This window comes from Mustela nivalis (genome assembly GCF_964662115.1).
Source record: "Mustela nivalis genome assembly, chromosome: 18".
Lineage (NCBI taxonomy): Eukaryota > Metazoa > Chordata > Mammalia > Carnivora > Mustelidae > Mustela > Mustela nivalis.
In genome coordinates this window covers 13,552,328-13,570,631 of record NC_139037.1, presented here as the reverse complement: position 1 = coordinate 13,570,631, position 18,304 = coordinate 13,552,328, and the positions used below count along the sequence as shown (strand labels likewise).

General features: G+C 46.8%; 1 protein-coding gene across 2 annotated transcripts; it reads right to left on the bottom strand.

Annotated features, from left to right (window-relative positions):
- Positions 1-691: 691 nt before the first annotated feature.
- ATXN1L (ataxin 1 like) lies at positions 692-11,991 on the bottom strand. Of its 2 annotated transcripts, none has more exons than XM_082708546.1 (3): positions 11,847-11,991; positions 9,495-9,562; positions 692-8,364 (listed from the first exon to the last, which is right to left on the bottom strand). In XM_082708546.1, exon 3 carries the CDS (start codon positions 8,242-8,244, stop codon positions 6,178-6,180), a length of 2,067 nt encoding a protein of 688 aa, XP_082564672.1. In that variant the 5' UTR covers positions 8,245-8,364; positions 9,495-9,562; positions 11,847-11,991; the 3' UTR covers positions 692-6,177. The 2 variants fall into 2 exon arrangements, with proteins under 2 accessions (XP_082564672.1, XP_082564671.1); XM_082708545.1 differs by having other exon boundaries at positions 692-8,361; positions 11,847-11,988.
- Positions 11,992-18,304: the final 6,313 nt, after the last annotated feature.

Here is an 18,304-nt window from a genome sequence, read left to right as displayed (position 1 = left end):
ACAAATTACTATCAATCTATAATATATAATATATATTAATATGATATAGTTATTAATATATGTAACTTAGGATGGTTTGTGGCACCTGGTAAATACTGTATCTGAGTCACACTCCTGTATCTGAGTGTTTCACCTCTTACTACTGGCAAGCTTTCTAGTTTAGAAGCAATAGTTTAGGAACGCCTGGGTGGCTCAGTTGGCCTTTGGCTCAGGCCATCATCCCAGGGTCCTGGGATCGACGCCCGCATCAGGCTCCCTGCCCAGCAGGAAGCCTGCTTCTCCCTCTCCCACTCCCCTTGCTTGTGTTCTCTGTCTCGTTCTCTCTCTCTTGTCAAATAAATAAAATATATATTTTTTTAAAGTTTAAAAAAAAAAAGCGGTAGCTATGTTTGCAGCTGATGTATTCCAACAATTTTTGGCAGCATTCCCGAGGAAAGAAAAGAATTGGAGAAAAGGCCAGCAGGGAGGACATCTACAAGCCCTTGTGATTGATTGTACTAGTATCTAAGTCTATAGGTAGACTTCTGGGTCACTGAAAGACACACCAACAGAATGTGCAGATCTGGTCAGAGCCCACCACATAAAGATGGGCACTATTAGCCATTACAAGCTCTCCCATGAAGGGCTTCTATCCCCCACCCAACAGCCACTGCCTGAGGCTGGGATAAGAAGAAGGCGCAAACACCAGAAGGAAAAGCTAGTAGTTTATATAGATAGATATATAGATATATAGATATTGATATATATTGTGTTTACATAGTCCACAAGTTAAATGCAGGTATCCATAAGAAGAGCATTAACAATAAAAATACAATCTGTGTGTAGCCAAGTACAGAGACTTAAAATGGTAAAACAGCAAAAAGGATCTCACAAAAGTACAAATATACAGTACAAATTGATTTATTTAAAACAGTTACAAAAAAGCACAACAAAATAGAGATTATCCTTAGAATTATTAATGCTTTGTTAAAGATCAGGTAGGATTAGAGGGTAAGAAATGGTACTGGGTGGGGGGAGCACCTGACTAGTTCTAAGGCTTTAGATACAATGCAGTTGATTACATATTAATTCAGCCATTACATACTGGGGATAGTAGTTGGGGGATCAGTAATTTATCTACAGGGAACTCCTACACAAATCAGATCCATCCAGACCTCCCCAGTGCAGTCCTTCTTTACTCCTCAGGACCCTAAAGCCACCCGATGACAACATTCCCACTTTCCTTTCTCCACCCCATTCCCTATCCATATATTCTTCCCTCCCCTAAGGTGCTGTGCAAGCTGAGAGCAGCCCACTCTCTGCAGCTGGAACTTATACTGTTTTGGCTACAGGGATCCTGTGTGTGACTAGGAAGGTTGTAGGGGACAGCCTTATTTTAATACTTCAAGTTTGCCACGAGTACAGTCAGTCTCTTCCCAGCACAACCTATATTCTTTCGAGTGTGAGTATCAAGCAAACGAGGGATGGACCCTGCCTTCAGCAATCCCAGCAATGCACTAACCACTCACAGCTCACAACTACGTGCAAACTCCCTGTTCAGGGAGTGCGTGTAAAACCACGGTATGACCAGCTCACTCTGTGAAGAACCTCAGTCCCCGTGACAGTCATAAAGACAGAAACAAATGCTTGCAAGTTTGACAATAGGTAAAGGCACATGGGCTGCTGTCATACACACTGTGGACAGGAACCCAATTTGAGGCCATCTTCACTGCTGGGCATTTGCAGTAGAATGGCTTTGGGATCACACAGACTTTGAGTTTGCAACCTACCGGGGGAGGATCTAGGCTTAACAGAAGAACTAATAAAGAAACCTTAGTGTGAAAAGTGCATTTATTACTACTGTTCCTGCTGGGGAGGCTCAGCAGGGCAAACCGCACCACCTCTCCTCCTTCCGCCCCAGGCACTGTGCATAGTCTGCAGGTAAGGAGAGAGTGCAGTCGACTCTAGCATCTCGAGGGTCAGTGTCATCCGAGGCCCAGATCCAGTTTCTGGCCCAAAGACGAACCCTAGAGTTGAAAGAGCAACTGATAGCTGCAAAGACCCAGATGCTTATTTTATTATTGCATAATGTGGGAAGCCCTCCCGAGCCCAGGGAAGCTGGACAGTGAAGGCTTCCCAGCAAAAAGGGCTAATAGGTTCCTGGTCAACATCCAACCTTGCACAGTCCAGCTCTTCAACTGTAGTGTACACTTCTTCCCATCTGGAAAATATTGTAGCTTCGGTGTGGTTTAGTAAACTCAGCCCTAGGAGGCCAGCAGTCTCCCTAAAACTTGGCCTCTACCCAACTTACTTGCTCTTAAGACTGTGACCTCATCTCCATGGCCAGTTCGGTTAATCAGGTATCTTTACTCCCAAGGACCCAGGCCCTTTCCCAGTCAGCTCATGTCCACCCTTCATCTCCAGTGTGATCATTCAATTCTCCAACGTGCCTGCGTGTTGCAGGTTTAAATCATACCACCACCCTGTTTCTCTCCTATGATGTCCACTGGTAAAAATAAAACTAAACCCCACCAAGGGGCTATTTCGGTCAAACTTCAAACTCTCTTCAGTCCCAGAATCCATGTAACTGGAGCCAGATGACCCTAACCCTACCACGCTGACAAAGGCCCTATCCCAGTTCCCCGTCATTTATTTTTAAAAACAGGATTTAAGATACCACAAAGGAAAGCAGTTAATACATAGAAAACGCCCACTAATAAGACCTGTTTGCTTCTCCCTCAAGACAGTCAGGTGTTTGGAGCCTCAGGACTCCTGACAAGCACTGAAGCCACATCCCTTTGGATTCACCAGCCCACCAGCAGCATTTCATACTATCCCTATTCAATATGACTTTGCTATAAAATAACACTTGCACAGTTAAGAATGGACAGGAAGCCTGGATTTCCTCTATATGGTCAGACATGGAGGGAGAGGGAGCTATAAAGGGTAGCAGGCAGGACAGTGAACAGACAGCAGCAGTGGCAAAGCAGCACAAGAGCAAAGCCCTTGGTGTTATGACCAACTGGGACCAAGACTGTAGAAGGGTCAGACCAGATCTGCTAGGGCCCCTCCCCCTGGGTGTAAGTATTCAGCTCTGAATTCCCTTCCCCCATGCCACTACCCTCCATGCCTCCCCCCAACCATGTCCACCATGTACATCTTGATAGGAACAATGACCCAACACTTGGATATATTACCCATCCTTTACCTGATCTCTACTCCCCAACTGATACAGGCATTCCTGGTCAGTGCGGCTTAACGGTCCTCCTTTCTATTCCTCAATTCTGGGAATTTCCTACCACTGACAAGGGAGTGGCTTTGGCCTTCTTCAAATGCCTTTTCCCAAAAAGCTGACAGCTTCCCACTAAAATGTTTGCTATCTCAATACCACTCTTCGGTCTCTTGCCAACTTATGAAATTCCTTAAGGAAGAACAGACCACCACAGGCTCCTCTTAGTTCTCATACTAAGAAGAAAAGACGGAACCGGAGGTAAAAGATAAGCGGAATGCCACAGCTCTGACCAAGATTTAGAGCAGAGAGCTTCTTTTCCTGGGAGCCCATACTTTGCAAAAGACACCTCTGTAGCTTAGCAAATCGAGTATTAAGATGTCACATACACATGGCATGGTACTAGAAGAGCTGGTGATACTCCTTCACGGGCAAGAGACAGAAGGGGAACAGCAGCAGAAAGGTCAGGGCCCAACCTGCCAATGTGCACAAGATGTTCTCTTTCCAGGATTAAGTGGAAATTACCAGGCTGAGAAGTGGAGGGTCACTTGGTTTAAACTACTGTCTGGTTGGACATGGGTTTGCTCCCATCAGGAGGAAGCTCAACTGGTGTCCTTGATGGACAATTCTTGAGTATCTACTGTGTGCATGCCACTGTATTCAGTTGGTGGGCCTTCCTATGAGGAAGATTTCTGAGAAACCTGTGCATACAATAATCCCTAGGAATGAGCTGATCACAGAACAGGCAGAGATGAGGTCTTCTCCCAAGGGCTATCGTCTGAGAGAATTCCTCAAAGACTTAGCCCCACAGGCCCCCTGGGTAGGAAACAAGCCAGAGAAAGCAGCATTCAGAGAAAATGGGGGACAAAGCAGGGAAAGGTGAGGATCCCAAACGCATACAAGGTTGAGTGCTCACCAGAGTTGGTGTTTGGTTCTGAGGTGACCCAGAGACTGAAGTACTCACAGTCAGGTCAGCAGCTTCTTTTGGATGGGCCTCTGAAACCTGACTGACTGCTCTCTAGGAATGAAACAGTGGTGTATAGGGCTTGTAGCAAACAAGCCGTCTCAGTCACTTTGTTCCCCCAGGAGAACAACCTTTAGCACCTGAACACTAAGAATGACTCCATTCTCAGAACTCCCCCTCCCCCCAGGAGGTAGGTAAGATTATTTATCCCCATTTGGCAGCTGGGGAGGAAGTGAAAGAGCGAGAGGTCACAAGACTTGCCTGAAGTCCTTGACAGAGTAGAGATCAGACCTCAGAGGTTGGGACTCCTGATGACAGGCAAGGCCTCGGCTAGTCCACGTACATTTCTGAACGAAATGCCAGGATCATACACTGAGAGAAGCCTCATCAGAGAGCGGGGTGGACGATACCCTGAGTTGCTTCAAGAGTCTAAAGACCCCTGAAAAACAAACAAAAAACCCACCCACCCACCTGAAGGCTGGTGGGGGAGCCTAATTCTCAATACCCAGTGGAAACCCACAGTCCAAGCTGATGCTAAAAGTTGTGAAGAAAATGTGGACTTAAGACACAAGGCGGGGGGGGGGGGTGAAATGCAACTAAGATTGAGAATGCTCTTTGCAGAGGAACGCTCCACCACAAAATGAGACCTAGGAGACTTCGGGTACTGGAAACTGACTATCCCAGAACCTTCGAGCTGGCTGTGGGAGGGGATGGCTCGCAGAAGCCTGAATGCTGACGGAAGGGGGAATACGATGGGAGGGGCTGTGTAAAAACACCAGGATGGGCACTGCCCAGCCAGGGGTATTTGCCCTGACCCAGGGCACAGTTCCCTTCTTGTTTCTCTACCAAGCTGTTCAGCTGCAGAAGAGGAGGGGACATGATTATGAGTTTTGAAAAACAGGGAATATAACTGAAGAGGAAATCAGAGAGACCCCCTCCACACCAAACACTAGAGGTCTTGGTCAGAGTGGACAAAAACGGTTTTGCAGAAGGGGAAAGGCAGTGCAGCTACAAATCAGGCCCAGGTCAAGACACCATGCAGAGGACAGGGCAGCAGAAGGGTTGGGGCAGCGCAGGCACTTAGGCACAACATAGACAGAGGAGGAGAGTAGGGGACTGGGGACAAAGGTCCACTGGTTCTTTCAAAAGTCACCATTACCAACTAGAAATTCAGTACGATTTCGAAGTAGGTCTGGCATGCTGGGTACAAGGAGCTCTGTTAGGTCAGCTACCTTTCCAGAAGCCCTGCCTAGAGCCCGGTCACCTGGCCATCAGGTCTTTCTCCCAAAGTCCCCTAACTGGGTCCCTGCCAAAGTAGTACTTCACTCTGAACCCTGGAGGGGCTTCTCTTTCTTCTGGTGCTAGAAGCCTTGGGGGAGGAACAGTGGGGGGATGGAAAGGGCTGAAGCACAGGATCAAGCCGAGTCCCGCAGAGGAGCGCTCCTCCCCCACAAACCCACAGACATCTGTAACAAAATCACCCTTTAAAGTGCACAGCTCTCGAAAGAAGAGTTCTGGGTGGGAACCCTCTTAATCCCGATCATGGGGCTTCCTCCCCTCCCACCACAAAAAAGAAAGGAAAAAACTTCCGACAGTTGAACTGCTACTATAAGCTGTGGATCATCATTTTTGGCTCTTTCTTTGCTCCCTCCCTCTGCCACCTGCCCCCAAAGCCCGACCTTCCCCTTGCAGGAGCTAGGGATGGGGAGGAAAGAACAGGGGGGCCCTGATATTTGGAATGTTTCTTATCGTGTGTGCACCCCCATCCTTCCTTAGCTCAGGCCTGCTGCTCCCCATCACAGCACCCTCTGGGGCTGCCCTGAAAGGATGCCACGGGGTAATAAGCAACAGACCCTGCCTTGGGAGGCTGCCTTCATGCCTCCTCTTTCCCCCCAATCTCACTGCCAAGAGAGCCATTCCCTGCTCGGCATGTGCAAATCCTCTGCCTGCTCACGCTGAGGCCCAGCTCTGGGGGAAAGCCCCAGTCCTGGTCTGGGAGAGAGGTTCATTTTCCTGCATTGGAACGCCCTTCGATGGACAGCTTTACCTCCTGCGGAATGAAAGAGGGACGGAGCAGCGCAGCCCGTGCCTCCTCCCCTTGCATGCTGTATCTTTGGAAGCTTGGGGCTGGCCAGCAGGCCTGAGCACCAGGCTCCGGCTGTGAGGGCTCTACCATTTGGGGGCCCTCACCTGGCGGCTGGCTCTTCCCCTCACTGTCACATTGCTCTCTGGGTCCCAAGACTGTCCTCTCAGGCCTTTCTCGGGGGGGACCCAGCTGGCCTGGGGGAGCACAGCTAGCCTGAGAAACTGAGTTACTGTTCAAGCTCTGTAAACTGATAGAGATGCAGACATCTCCCACCTGCAGCCGATGGCAGGGCAAAGAGAAGAGCTGTGCAGTCCGCCCAGGGCTGCAGGACGACCAGCCCTGGCCATACACAAAGAAGGGGTGCTCGGGGGGCACCTCGATGCTCACTTTGCTCTGCTGCTCACCAACCACGAAATGCAGCATGACAAATCCAGGCCACTGGCTCTCCTGAATGTCCACGACCGTGCTAGAGTCAATCTTCAGCCCCCCGCTCACTTCGGCACTGCGCACAAAGTCCTGGGTCTGGAGGTCCTCCACCCGCTTCAGCTCCCCTGTAGCCAGCTGGATGATGGCGCCTTTCATGAAATGGGAGGGCAAGTGGGAGGAGGTAATGGGGGGTGGCGTTGGCTCCTTATCTGGGAAGGTGGCTCTGGCCTGCATGTCCAAACTTGATGCCACCAGGATCTCCGAGCCCACGGGCAGCAGACCTGGGTCAGTTCCAGTGGGCACCAGGTTGCCATTGGCTACAACCATTGCTTTGGGTAAAGGTCTATGTTTCACCGGTTCCTGATGGGATTGAGGGTAGAACCCTCGGGCCTGATTTTTCTCGGCCATCTCTGCTGGGTTCCTGGCTGACCCTCGCCCCTCACCCTGATGGTCAGGGGTATGATGCGACAAGTTGAGGGGGCTGGGCTCATCCTTCCTCTGAGCTGTCACCACACGATAGTCCTGAGAAGCTAAAGCGCCAACCACCCGCTGGACCTCGAGGTCGGTGTCTGGGGTCCCTCGGTGTGTCGGCACTGCCACCTCCACCCGTGCAGTCTGAGAACCTGAAAACAACTGTCCATCCACCACACATTCTACCACTGGCATCAGTCCCTGGCCTTCACTCTTGCTGTTGGGGGAGTCGAGGGCTTCGCTTTCCCGTCTTACTAAATTTCGTTCTCGCTGTCTCTGTCCGTTGGCAGCGGCTGCTTCCAGAGCAGACTGGCCCTCCTGAGGGGTAAGAAGTGGGCTGGCACCTGCTGGAGGGGTTTCATGCAAAGTGTACCCAGCAGGTAGCCTGGACATCTGATAATAAATGGGCATCCGGCCTGGAGCAAGGTCCAGTGGCTGAGTACTCGAGTGATGTGGCAACTGCCCAGGTGGGGAGGTGGCAGAAGGGGCTTTGCTGAATGAGTGGGCTGGGGATGAAGCCTGGGGAGGCGGAGTGGCTCCTTCTGCCAGGAGTGAGGCATATGGCACAAAGTGTGGAAGGTGAGAAGTGGCGAGGTTGGCAGAAGGAGAAAGGAGGGGGCCCGGGAGGAAATTAGGCGGCACAGCATAGGGAAGGCTATAAGGAGACCCGATGAACTGCAGAGAGGTGGACGGGAGCTGAGCATAGTGGATTGGGGGATAATGGATTCCTGGATGTTGAATCAGTGAAGACGCTACATTAAATGTGGGGGGCAAGGGGCTCATGTTCACCACAGATGGGAGACCAGTTGGGGAGAAGGTAGCAGGTGGCACAGCCACCTTATACAGCATACCATACTGGTCCACCGTCAGACCAGTGATGGCCTCAGCTCCATCACCCCCCAGACTGACTCTGGCTCCTGCCTGGCTCTGCCCAGCCACCACAACCCCTCGGGACCATTCAGAGGCATCACTGGAGGGTGTGTGGTTAGTTGAGCAGCTGGTAGTTCTCCCCATATCCTCGCTGGTCACGGGGAGGTCTCGTTTCTTTGGTGGAAGGCATTCCTGACTCCTCTCATGAACAGGTTTCATATTGCTTTATGGTGTTCCCGGAGCCTGGAAGGGGTCGGCTTGCTCCTTGGGGCATCAGAAGGGGCTTCTCTGTGGCTCCCCTGCACCCCTCTCTGCTGCTGGCTGGGGCGCCCACATCTGCTAGGGAACAAATCAGAAGCAAAGAAAAGTAACCTAGGGGCCAACCAAGTCAAAAGAAGTAGCAGAAACTGTGCCCACAGAGGACGGTGTAACGAAGGGGACTGCTGGGAAAAAAAGGCATGATATAGGGGCAAACAAGGATGCTCCCCTCCCCTCATTCATCCAGCCCAGGACATGAAAGAAACAGCCAAGGAAACCAGAGAGAGCTACAGGAACAATCATTCAACAATTCGTAAACAACCTGTGAGCTCTACAACCCCAGAGAGACCAACAGCTTCATGATCAGGTGTGCCACTGATGGGGACCTTGACTCTTCCCAGCCTTCTCCCCAAAGAGATTTGACCACATGGTTGTTGCCGCTGGTTCTTTTTCCTAAGCTTCTCCTTTTATCACCAAAGATTACCATGCTATCTTCTTTCCAACATATGACCTCAATCTCACTTCCTTTCCCCAGCCCAGTTTGGGTTGTGATCTAACCTTTCCCCATCCCCCCATCCCCGGCCTGGTTCAACTCTCATCCTCCTTTGCCTCCTATCACCACTACCTCAAAGACCCAAGTGCCACTGAAAAAAAGGCATCTTCTGTGCTCCATGAAATACTACATTCAAACTTGGGCCCTATGGCAAGTGACTGTACTAGTGTGTTCTATAATGTATTTGTTTCTGCTCTTCCCTAAACAGCAACAAAACTCTTCTGACCACATATAGACTTCCTCCCCCCGCCCACGTCTAGAAAAACTTCTTTTCTTCTCAGTAACCATCTTCAGTGTACTTTCTTCATTCATTCTCTTTCTTTTCTCTGTGTGTTTTCTTTTGCCAATTGCTCTTTTTCCACTGTAGGTCTGCTCTAGGTACCACTTCCTAAATTCTTGTCCCATTCCTCCAAACCTGTCTAGGTCTCTATTACTCATAAGAAAGTTCTCTCCCCCTTTTCTCTTGCTGTCACATGTGTTTGTCCCTTGTCATAAAGTACCCTTTTGGTCCAAACATTTCAATGCATGAACTTTGTCACCCATTTCTTCCAATCAAGGCTCCAGTTCTTTAGATCTGGATGTTACACTGCTCTGTTTTTCCACTGATGCATCTCAGTGTTTCTTCTGGCAACAAGGTATCCAAATTTCCCTCTATTACCTGAGCTTCCAGTAGTGCCTCTGAGCAGCTGTAGTAAGAAGCAGTGTCCTCCCCGCTGCCTTGGGAGCCTAGAAGACAGAAATAGGAATAACGTAAGCAGGAGTCCAGCCTCTCGCTTCCCCAGGGTCATCAAGGTAATTCTAAAGCCACAAAAACATTAAAGTCCATGAGTCCCTACCTCATGCTCTGCTCCAGAGGTAACAGCACATTTATCAAGTTTCTAGGCATTTGAATAGAGAAAAGGCTATCTCTCAAGCTCTAATTTGTGGAAGGACATCCCTGAAAAAATTTTTTCAAGGTGTGTCAAGTTTCACTGTTTTCCTGAATGTTTTATTCTTCATTCTCTACCTGTACTTATTCCCCAAAGGTTAAATTTACCACTAATCCCAATTTCAGGTAAATGTGCAACTAAAAATGTAAGATTCAACATTATTCCCATGTGAACAACGGGAAGCTGGAAAAATCAACTGCACGAATTTCACCTTTATTCAGGGCTGAAGAAAACAGAGATGCCAGGGTGCCTGGTTGGGTTCAGTCGTTAAGCATCTGCCTTCAACTCAGGTCATGATCCCAGGGTCCTGGGATCAAGCTCCACATCGGGCTCCCTGCTCAACAGGAAGCCTGCTTCTCCCTCTCCCACTCCCCCTGCTTGTATTCCCTCTCTTGCTGTCTCTCTCTGTGAAATAAATAAATAAAATCTTCACTGAAAAATACAGATGTGGAGGTTATTTAAATGAAAAAAGTGCCACTAGAGGAAAAAGAACACTTATTTATGTTTCTGGGGCAGAAAAAGAGGTCAAGGGGGAGTCACTCAAGGGGAAGCCTTATTAACAGATTTTCAGGATAGAAGAAATAGAATCCTGTGTGTCAAATTTTCTGAGTGACAACTTTGTACCAAGTGTTGAATCAGGTGTGACAGAAAATGCAAACACTGCCTGGGTCCTGGTAGCTATTAACAATGGGGAAAAAAGTTCACATTAAAGTATCAATATGTGGGGGCACCTGGGTGGCTCAGTGGGTTAAGCCGCTGCCTTCGGCTCAGGTCATGATCTCAGGGTCCCGGGATTGAGTCCCGCATCGGGCTCTCTGCTCAGCAGGGAGCCTGCTTCCTCCTCTCTCTCTGCCTGCCTCTCTGCCTACTTGTGATCTCTCTCTGTCAAATAAATAAATAAAATCTTTAAAAAAATAAAAATAAAGTATCAATATCTGAATCTACACATGTCAGTAACATCAAGCAGTGAAGAAAACAGCTGTAATCTCTGACAACAGATAAAGCAGTACTGACCAGTACTCTGAGAAACTATCCATTGTTCTGTCCAAGTCCTACAGAACTGCAAGCCTCTAACCAATCTGAAGCAACATTTATCTCTTAAGACAGGCAAGGTGTGTATATACAAGAAAAGGTGATGAGATAGGAAAACAAGGGGGAAAGAAAAATTCTCAGTTCCACAAACACAAATTACACAGGGGGCACGGGTCTTGCATCCCTTCTTCACCAGCAGTTCGAAAAAACAATTAGCCTTCTCTCTCATTCGCAACAGAAATTGGGGTCACATCTCCAATCCCTGAATGATCTTTGCTTCCTGCAATTAAAACCTTAAGGGAAATCTGCCTCTAGGTTAGCCAAACACGGCTGGATAAAAAAGGCAAGAGGTCTGAAGGAATGACAACAAAGAGCCAAGTCTGTGCACCAGGTTCCAACAACGCAAAACACATTTCGGAATCTGAAATCTCGGCCTCAGGCGGGGCTCGATGAAGACTTCTCAGAAGGAAGATGCAGCTTGTGACCCCAACCGAGCTGGCGGGGAAGGGAGTCTATTCCGGTGAGCTGCCAACGCTGCTAGTGAGAGCCCAGAATCAAGAGAATGAACCCAAAATTCGGTGAGGGCGAGAAGTACGCCCGCCAGAAATGAGTGGAGCTTGAAGAGACTGTGGGTTATGGCTTCCAGTGATCCTGCAATCCTTGCTTCAACAAGGGTAGGGCCCGAAATCGGGAATTTAACGTTTAGGGGTGGGGAGTCGATCCTTGAAGCAGAGGGACAGGGACAAGGCCCCGCAGGCGATGCTTCCTTGTTTGGGGGCCCCTTCCCGCCCCCAAAGACTCGGACACCCCGGCCCGCGGGGACACAGCCGCGGGGGTGCCGGGACCTGAGGCCGCCTTCTGGGCCCGGCCGGAGAAAAGCGCGCGGGACTCGAGGCGCGGCCTCTTTTGCTCTCCGGGTCCGCGGTTCTCGGGCCCCGGTCCGGCGGGGCAATGGGCTCCAGGGGGCCACTTCCTCCTAAGCTCCGAGCCCAGGCCTGCCTGGCCTCAGTGAGGCTGGTCCAGCGGCCCCCACGTCCGGAGACACTCACCGGCCCATCTCACGGCGCTCCTTGGGCTCCTCCCGCTCGTCCCGGAGCCGCCGCGACCGCGGCCGCCGCCATCCCCGGCCCCGGAGCCGCCCCACACCCAGCGCCCCCCCAGCCGGGCGCCCGGAGATGGCGTCAAGTGCGTTCCGCCCCCGTCGCGGACAGATGGCGTCACGACCCAGGCCCCAGAGCGACGCCCAGGAGTCCCTGCGAAGGGAAGGAGACGGCCCTTAGCCCCTCGCCCCTTGGCCCCAGCGCCCCCGTGGTAGGAAAACGGGCTCCTCCCCACGGGAAACAGGGTCACGTGAAAAAGGTTGGGGCGTCTCTCACGCTGTGACCCCACCATGACCCCTGCATTCTCTCTACGCCTGTAAATTCTGGGGGTTCCGGGACAGCCCTGGGGCGTGGCCAGCTGCGACCCTCATTTCCTGGACTTTCGAGGCCTGACAGGTGAAGCCTCCTCCTGGGAACCTCGGGGAACCCCGAGGCGACCTCTGTCCAGGAGAGTAAGAAGATGCCCCTGGAGACCCAGAGTGGAGATGGGGGAGCTCTTTGAGTTGAGAAATGGCTTTGACAGGGATGAGAATGGACGGGATCCAGGATCTAGGAGGTGAACCAAGTAGTGGGAACTTGAGGAATGATAGGAGGGGCTTCAGTACAGTGGGAAGAGGCCTTGACTACTCGGTCAAATATTAGGTCACCATTCATTGCTAATTAACTAGTCACCATCATAGTAACATGAACATCTGATTAACGATAAGTGAACAAGTGAACACCAGTCAAATTCGTGGTTTGATTGAAACCATGTAAAAAAAAGTTCAGCATACAGACAGAAACAAACTAAACTGAGGAAAAAATAAGTTTAACCATTAGAGAGATTGGATCTGAGTGGGTTTTTCCCCCTTTCAGTTTCTGCAAACTCTGTTCACTAAATAACAATTGATTTTTGTTTGATTTTAAAGATACTGGCTGGGCTCTGGTCCCTGCTCTGTAGCTATCGGACCTTGGGAAAATCGTTTTACTACTTTAGACTTAGGTTTCTGCTTCTGCAAAATGAAGAGCTTAAATTAGATGAAGGGATGGGAGTAAAATGTAGATAAAAAGAGCTCTTTATAACCATTTTAAGTGAAAATATAAGCAAATATGTACAGTATGAAGTCATGTATTTAATGAAAAGACATTTATGAATCTGTATAGAAAAGGAATGGAAGGCTATGTAACAGCTAGTTAACACTGGTTATCTCTGGAGAGGAAAGGAGCCTTGATTGGTGACCAAAAGATACAAAAGGGACTTATTGTTTGGATTTCGTATGAAAATATTACCTTAGAAATATTAAGATGAGTAAGTTAAAATACAAGTAAAGTTTATGTTCTCTAAGATTCTTTCTAGGGTATCAGTAGACCTCAATTTTGGTATTTTCTTACCTGGATGGGCACAAATATCATCAAAATCACTGAATGCTGCCACACACATGCCTTGCACCAGTGGGTGAAACACTGAAGCTACTGATCTGTAACCATCTAATTAGTATTAGTCATGACAGTCATTTTCTCCCTCAGTTTGGCCAAGAAGGAAGTCCTGTGGTTACTCAGTGATTCCGTTTTAGCACTAACTGGAATTCTGGCTTCTAATTCAATACTTAGCTCACTAAATTGGCATTAAAACTACCAAGATTTTTTTTTTAACTGCCAGGATAGACAAGCCTATACTATCTATCTATTTATTTAATTTTAAAGATTTTATTTATTTATTTGCAGAGAGAGAGAGAGCACAAGCAGGGGGAGGAGGAAAGGAGGAAGCTGGCTCCCCACTGAGCAGGGAGCTGATACAGAACTTAATCCTAGGACCCTGGGACCATGACCTGAGCTGAAGGTAGATGCTTAACCGACTGAGCCATCCAGGCGCCCCTATGCTCTTTTTTTTTTTTTTTTTTTTTTTTTAATCGGAGTGATATACATACTGCTTGCTGTCTTTGCCAATTGTTTCCATACCGATAAATTCAAATCAATATAAAACAATCTGCCAAGATAGAGACCCTTTGGATCATACAGGTGTATTCAAGGATAACCATTTCCTCCTAGATTAAGGTATACTCTCAGAGAGTTGGTGTTTCAGACATAATTGAGAGAGCAGACACAGGCAGATGCAAGCAAAAAGAACTTTTTGGCTACCAGCCGTTAACATGATTACATAGCGCAAAGGCGTGTTTGTTTTAAAGACAAAACAAACAAAAAACCCCCAAAAACCAGAATGTTCTGATTGGTGAGACACAGGTGATTCCTGGTTTGGTGTGGCAGTCCCAAAAGAGTGGGTCATATCTCTGCTGTATTCTCTTCTAGAACTCTACTCCAAGCAATCTTCATGTCTTTGTACATATTGACAGTAGGAAGCTCCATAGTGACAGTTTGATAGGAGTATTAGTAATAAGTAAACTAACATGTTTTCGGATTTAAGACGCTAAAATAAGGGGGCGCCTGGGTGGCTCAGTGGGTTAAGCCTCTGCCTTTGGCTCAGGTAATGATACCAGGGTCCTGGGATCGAGCCCTGCATCAGGCTCTCTGCTCAACGGGGAGCCTGCTTCCTCCTCTCTCTCTGCCTGCCTCTCTGCCTACTTGTGATCTCTCTGTCCAATAAATAAATAAAATCTTTAAAACAAAAAAGACTCTAAAATAACAAGAAATTCCCTCATTTCCCCCCAAATCTGTATCATTCTCTGGAATCTGGATAATTCCCTATATCAGTTATTTATAGTAAGTAAACTCAGGGTCTTATTCACTGTAACTGACTCAATGAATAGTTGTTGAATGAAATTTCACAAATATATCTCAAACTGCAAGACTCTCCATGATGATTTTTTTGCTCCCATTTCCTCATTTCTACTCTTACGTGGTTTTGCCTATTTGTTACCTGTTTTCAGTCTCTGTCATCTGAAAGTCCTTTATTTTCTTACACCAAATTTGTTTGTTTAATTTGCACAGAGTTTTACGAACTGATGTAGTGAAAGGAGATTTGTTGGGGTTTTTATTTTCATTAAAAAAAATTTCCCTGCTCCATAAAAGCAGATTTGTAAAGGTATTTGAGACATTTGGGAACTGAAAAGTTGCAAGTCAATCTGTTTTGTCTACCTCTGCTCTTTCCTTGGATTCCCACTGAATTCCTTTGATGTGTGTAGAATGAATTTGTGTGATGGGAGATTTTTAGCTACTCTGTTGAGAGGAAAACAACAATGACCACAAAACCCTGCTGGGCTGGTTCTTCTTCTCCCTAAACAGGCACAAGTTTCAGACCAGCTCTCTGTGTTGCCTAGTTCCTCGTTGGTGATTTTTCTACACCTGTCGTACAGGCAGGGGCTATTCAGACAACTACCCCAACTCTTTTTCAATGTTACAGGATCAAACCAGAGAGAAGAGCTGGTAATTTGGGAAACTATGTGTGTCATAACAAGAGAAATAGGTGTTGTTTTTTTTTTCATACTGTCAGTCTCTTCGCTTGTATTGCTCAGCATGTAAATGTGTCATTGTAGGGAAGAACTTTATCTTTGAATTCCGATGGCAGAAACAACAATCTCAAGTGTAGGTTGAAGTTCTAGAAATACTTGGCAGATTTAGCTTCCCCAAGACATGTGTTGGTGCCTAGTATTAGATGATTTTTCAAAAGCTTTTCTAGATGCCCAAATGTAGAAATGTGCCATTTTCAAGCTTCTGTTTTGTCTACTTCTCTGAACAATGCTGTGTCCTTATTTCCACATGCTTTTAATGTTATATACCCTCTCCAGATTCCAATGGGGATTTCCCTTTCAAATTCATTAATATTTTATTTACAAGAAGGTCTTGGAATTTCTCTGTAAGTGACTAATACATCCTTTGGGGAAGGGAATCTTGATCTGCTGTTTGCTTCCTCAGACACTTGCCAAAGGCTTTCATTTTTATCAGAAACTTCCTGCACAACTCTGAAAATTTGCAGTCAGAACACTGACAATTGAAATAAACCAAAGGAAACCTAACCCTTACTTGAATTGTAAGAGTCCTATCTGGGGAGTTGGGCCACAGAGAAGGCGTACATTTAGACTGTTGCTCAGCAGACAGGAATTCCTTACAGGAGCCTACTGAATGAATAAAGTAGATGTGGAAAAATTAATGCCCCATAACACTGATAACTCTTCCTCTGTGAAACTGGCTCGGCAAGGTGATTTGTGAGCTGCTGTGCCTTGTGGTGGAATCATGTTCATCTCTGAACATGAACATCTTCCAAGGCAATCGCCCTTCAGGTCAACTTTCTACTGGTTGTCAGTAGCCTGAAACTCCTGGAAAAAAGGAAAAGTGAGTGAACAGTTCAGACAGCACAACAAGCTGCTTCTCATCACTGAGCACTGCCCTCCCACACCCCATAGATCTCCTGAGATGTTACTTAGCAATTCTGGAATTCACAGGAATGTGGCTGACTTGTGGGAATGATGATTATAGTGATCAAATCACTTAAAACTTTGCAAAGACTGTTCTGTATCTTGATGGTATCGGTACCAGTATTTTAGTTTTGCAAGATGTAATCCCTGCATGAAACTAAGTAAAGGGTACTCTGGATCTTTATTACTACTCACAAACTGCGCGTCAATCTATGATGATCGCAAAATAAGTTTAATTTAAGAAAAAAGTTTCCAAAGATTTCAAATGAAAAACAATGTCCAGAATCCTGGACTCTTCTTCATCAAAGTAGAAAACTTTATCTAGTCAAGCCGTTTCAAATGTGCAGGTGCTATTAAGTTTGAGCTGAAGGGGGAATTATTCTGGAAGGGCTTCCTTATGTTTTTTTAACACACCAAAAAAGAAAGAAAAAAGCTATTTCTTCTGTCAGGTGACAGCTCAAGTAGTGTTAGACCCATGAGCTGGGGTAGTAGCTGACAAGTGTCGTCTTCTTTCTTTGAATCCAACTTATTTTCTGTTGCCTCTTGTTCTTTCCTCATTTCAATGGGTCACATGAACCTCAAAAAACTGCAAAAAAAAAAAAAAAACAAACGATGATCTCTGATTATGAGGAAGGTTCAGGTAAAACAAGTTTTGCTTGTGCATGCAATTTTCTGAGTGCCCCTCAAATAGCACTATTTACTATTGAATTACTGTCATCTGTTGGTGGAGAGGCAGCTATTCCTTAAACTTCCAGATTGATTTTTGGGCATTCTTGAGACAAATAGGGGCCTAAGAAAAAATACCTTAAACAAAGAAAATTTAGGCAAGCCCAGTGGTACCCATCATTGTTACCGTGAACCATGATGATGATATTGGTGGTATACACAGAACTTGTGAATTTTCAACTGCATGCCCATATGTCCTCTTATTTGATCCTGGCAATTCAGTGACACATATAATTATTCAAATAAATTATATCCTTTTTTTTTTTTTTTTTTTTTTACAAATGATGTGTAAACTTGGAGTGCTGGAGTGATTTGAGGTAAATAAAGCAAATTAGCCCTGTCTTACCTAAACTTAGTACTCTTTAAAGGGAGACAGTTATCTTGGCTTTCTATCACTCCAAGGTTCTATTTTTTCTTTCCTTTTTTTTTTTAAGATTTTATTTATTTATTTGACAGAGAGGTCACAAGTAAGCAGAGAGGCAGAGAAAGAGAGGGGAAGCAGGCTCCCTGCTGAGCAGAGAGCCCAATCCTGGGCTCAAACCCAGGACCCTGGGATCATGACCTGAGTGGAAGGCAGAGGCTTTAACCCACTGAGCCACCCAGGCGCCCTCCAGGGTTCTATTTTAAACACAAACTATAACCTGGGCACACAATAAGTGTTTGCCAATATTAGTAGTGATGTAACAACAATTCAGTATTTAACTGAAACAAGTCCAGTTCTACTGTAATTTCTTTTCCCTGTGACATCTAAAGCAGAGAATAGTTTCCTACTTTGGACATGGCTAAGCAGACTTTCAAGCCCTGAGCTTTGTGTTTATTTCAGATTCAAAGTAGTCTCATGTCAAGATTTGCTTGCAATGACCAGAGTAGCTCTGTTCCTGATTAGAAGGTGAGCATGGTTCGGTGAACAGATGGGTTACATAGTTAGGAGGCTCAGGTTTTCCTGATTTGTGAAATGCCTGTTTCCCCAGGCTCAGTCATCAGTTGATAAAACAAGGTGGTAAGACTTATCTCAGTGGATTGACCTGGGACAGGTTCCATTTGTTACCTCCCCAGCATGACTCAGCTTGTTCATTTTACTGTCATACTGTGGTGAAAAAGCACAGGATCTTGCAGTTTGAAGATTGGGCCGTGTTCTAATTCAGTCACTCCTAAGCATGTGACCCCTGGCAAGCCATTTAACCTCTCAGTATCTCAGTTTTCTCAGCTGTAAAATGCAAATAGCAATTTGAGCCTCACACAAATGCACAAGTGTTGCAGGGGTCAAATGGAACTGTATATATGAAAACAGTTTCTTATTTTTTTTTTAAGATTCAATTTTTAAGTAATCTT

Coding starts and splice junctions, on each gene's coding strand:
- ATXN1L (XM_082708546.1), bottom strand. CDS start 8,244: ATGAAACCTGTTCATGAGAGGAGTCAGGAATGCCTTCCACCAAAGAAA.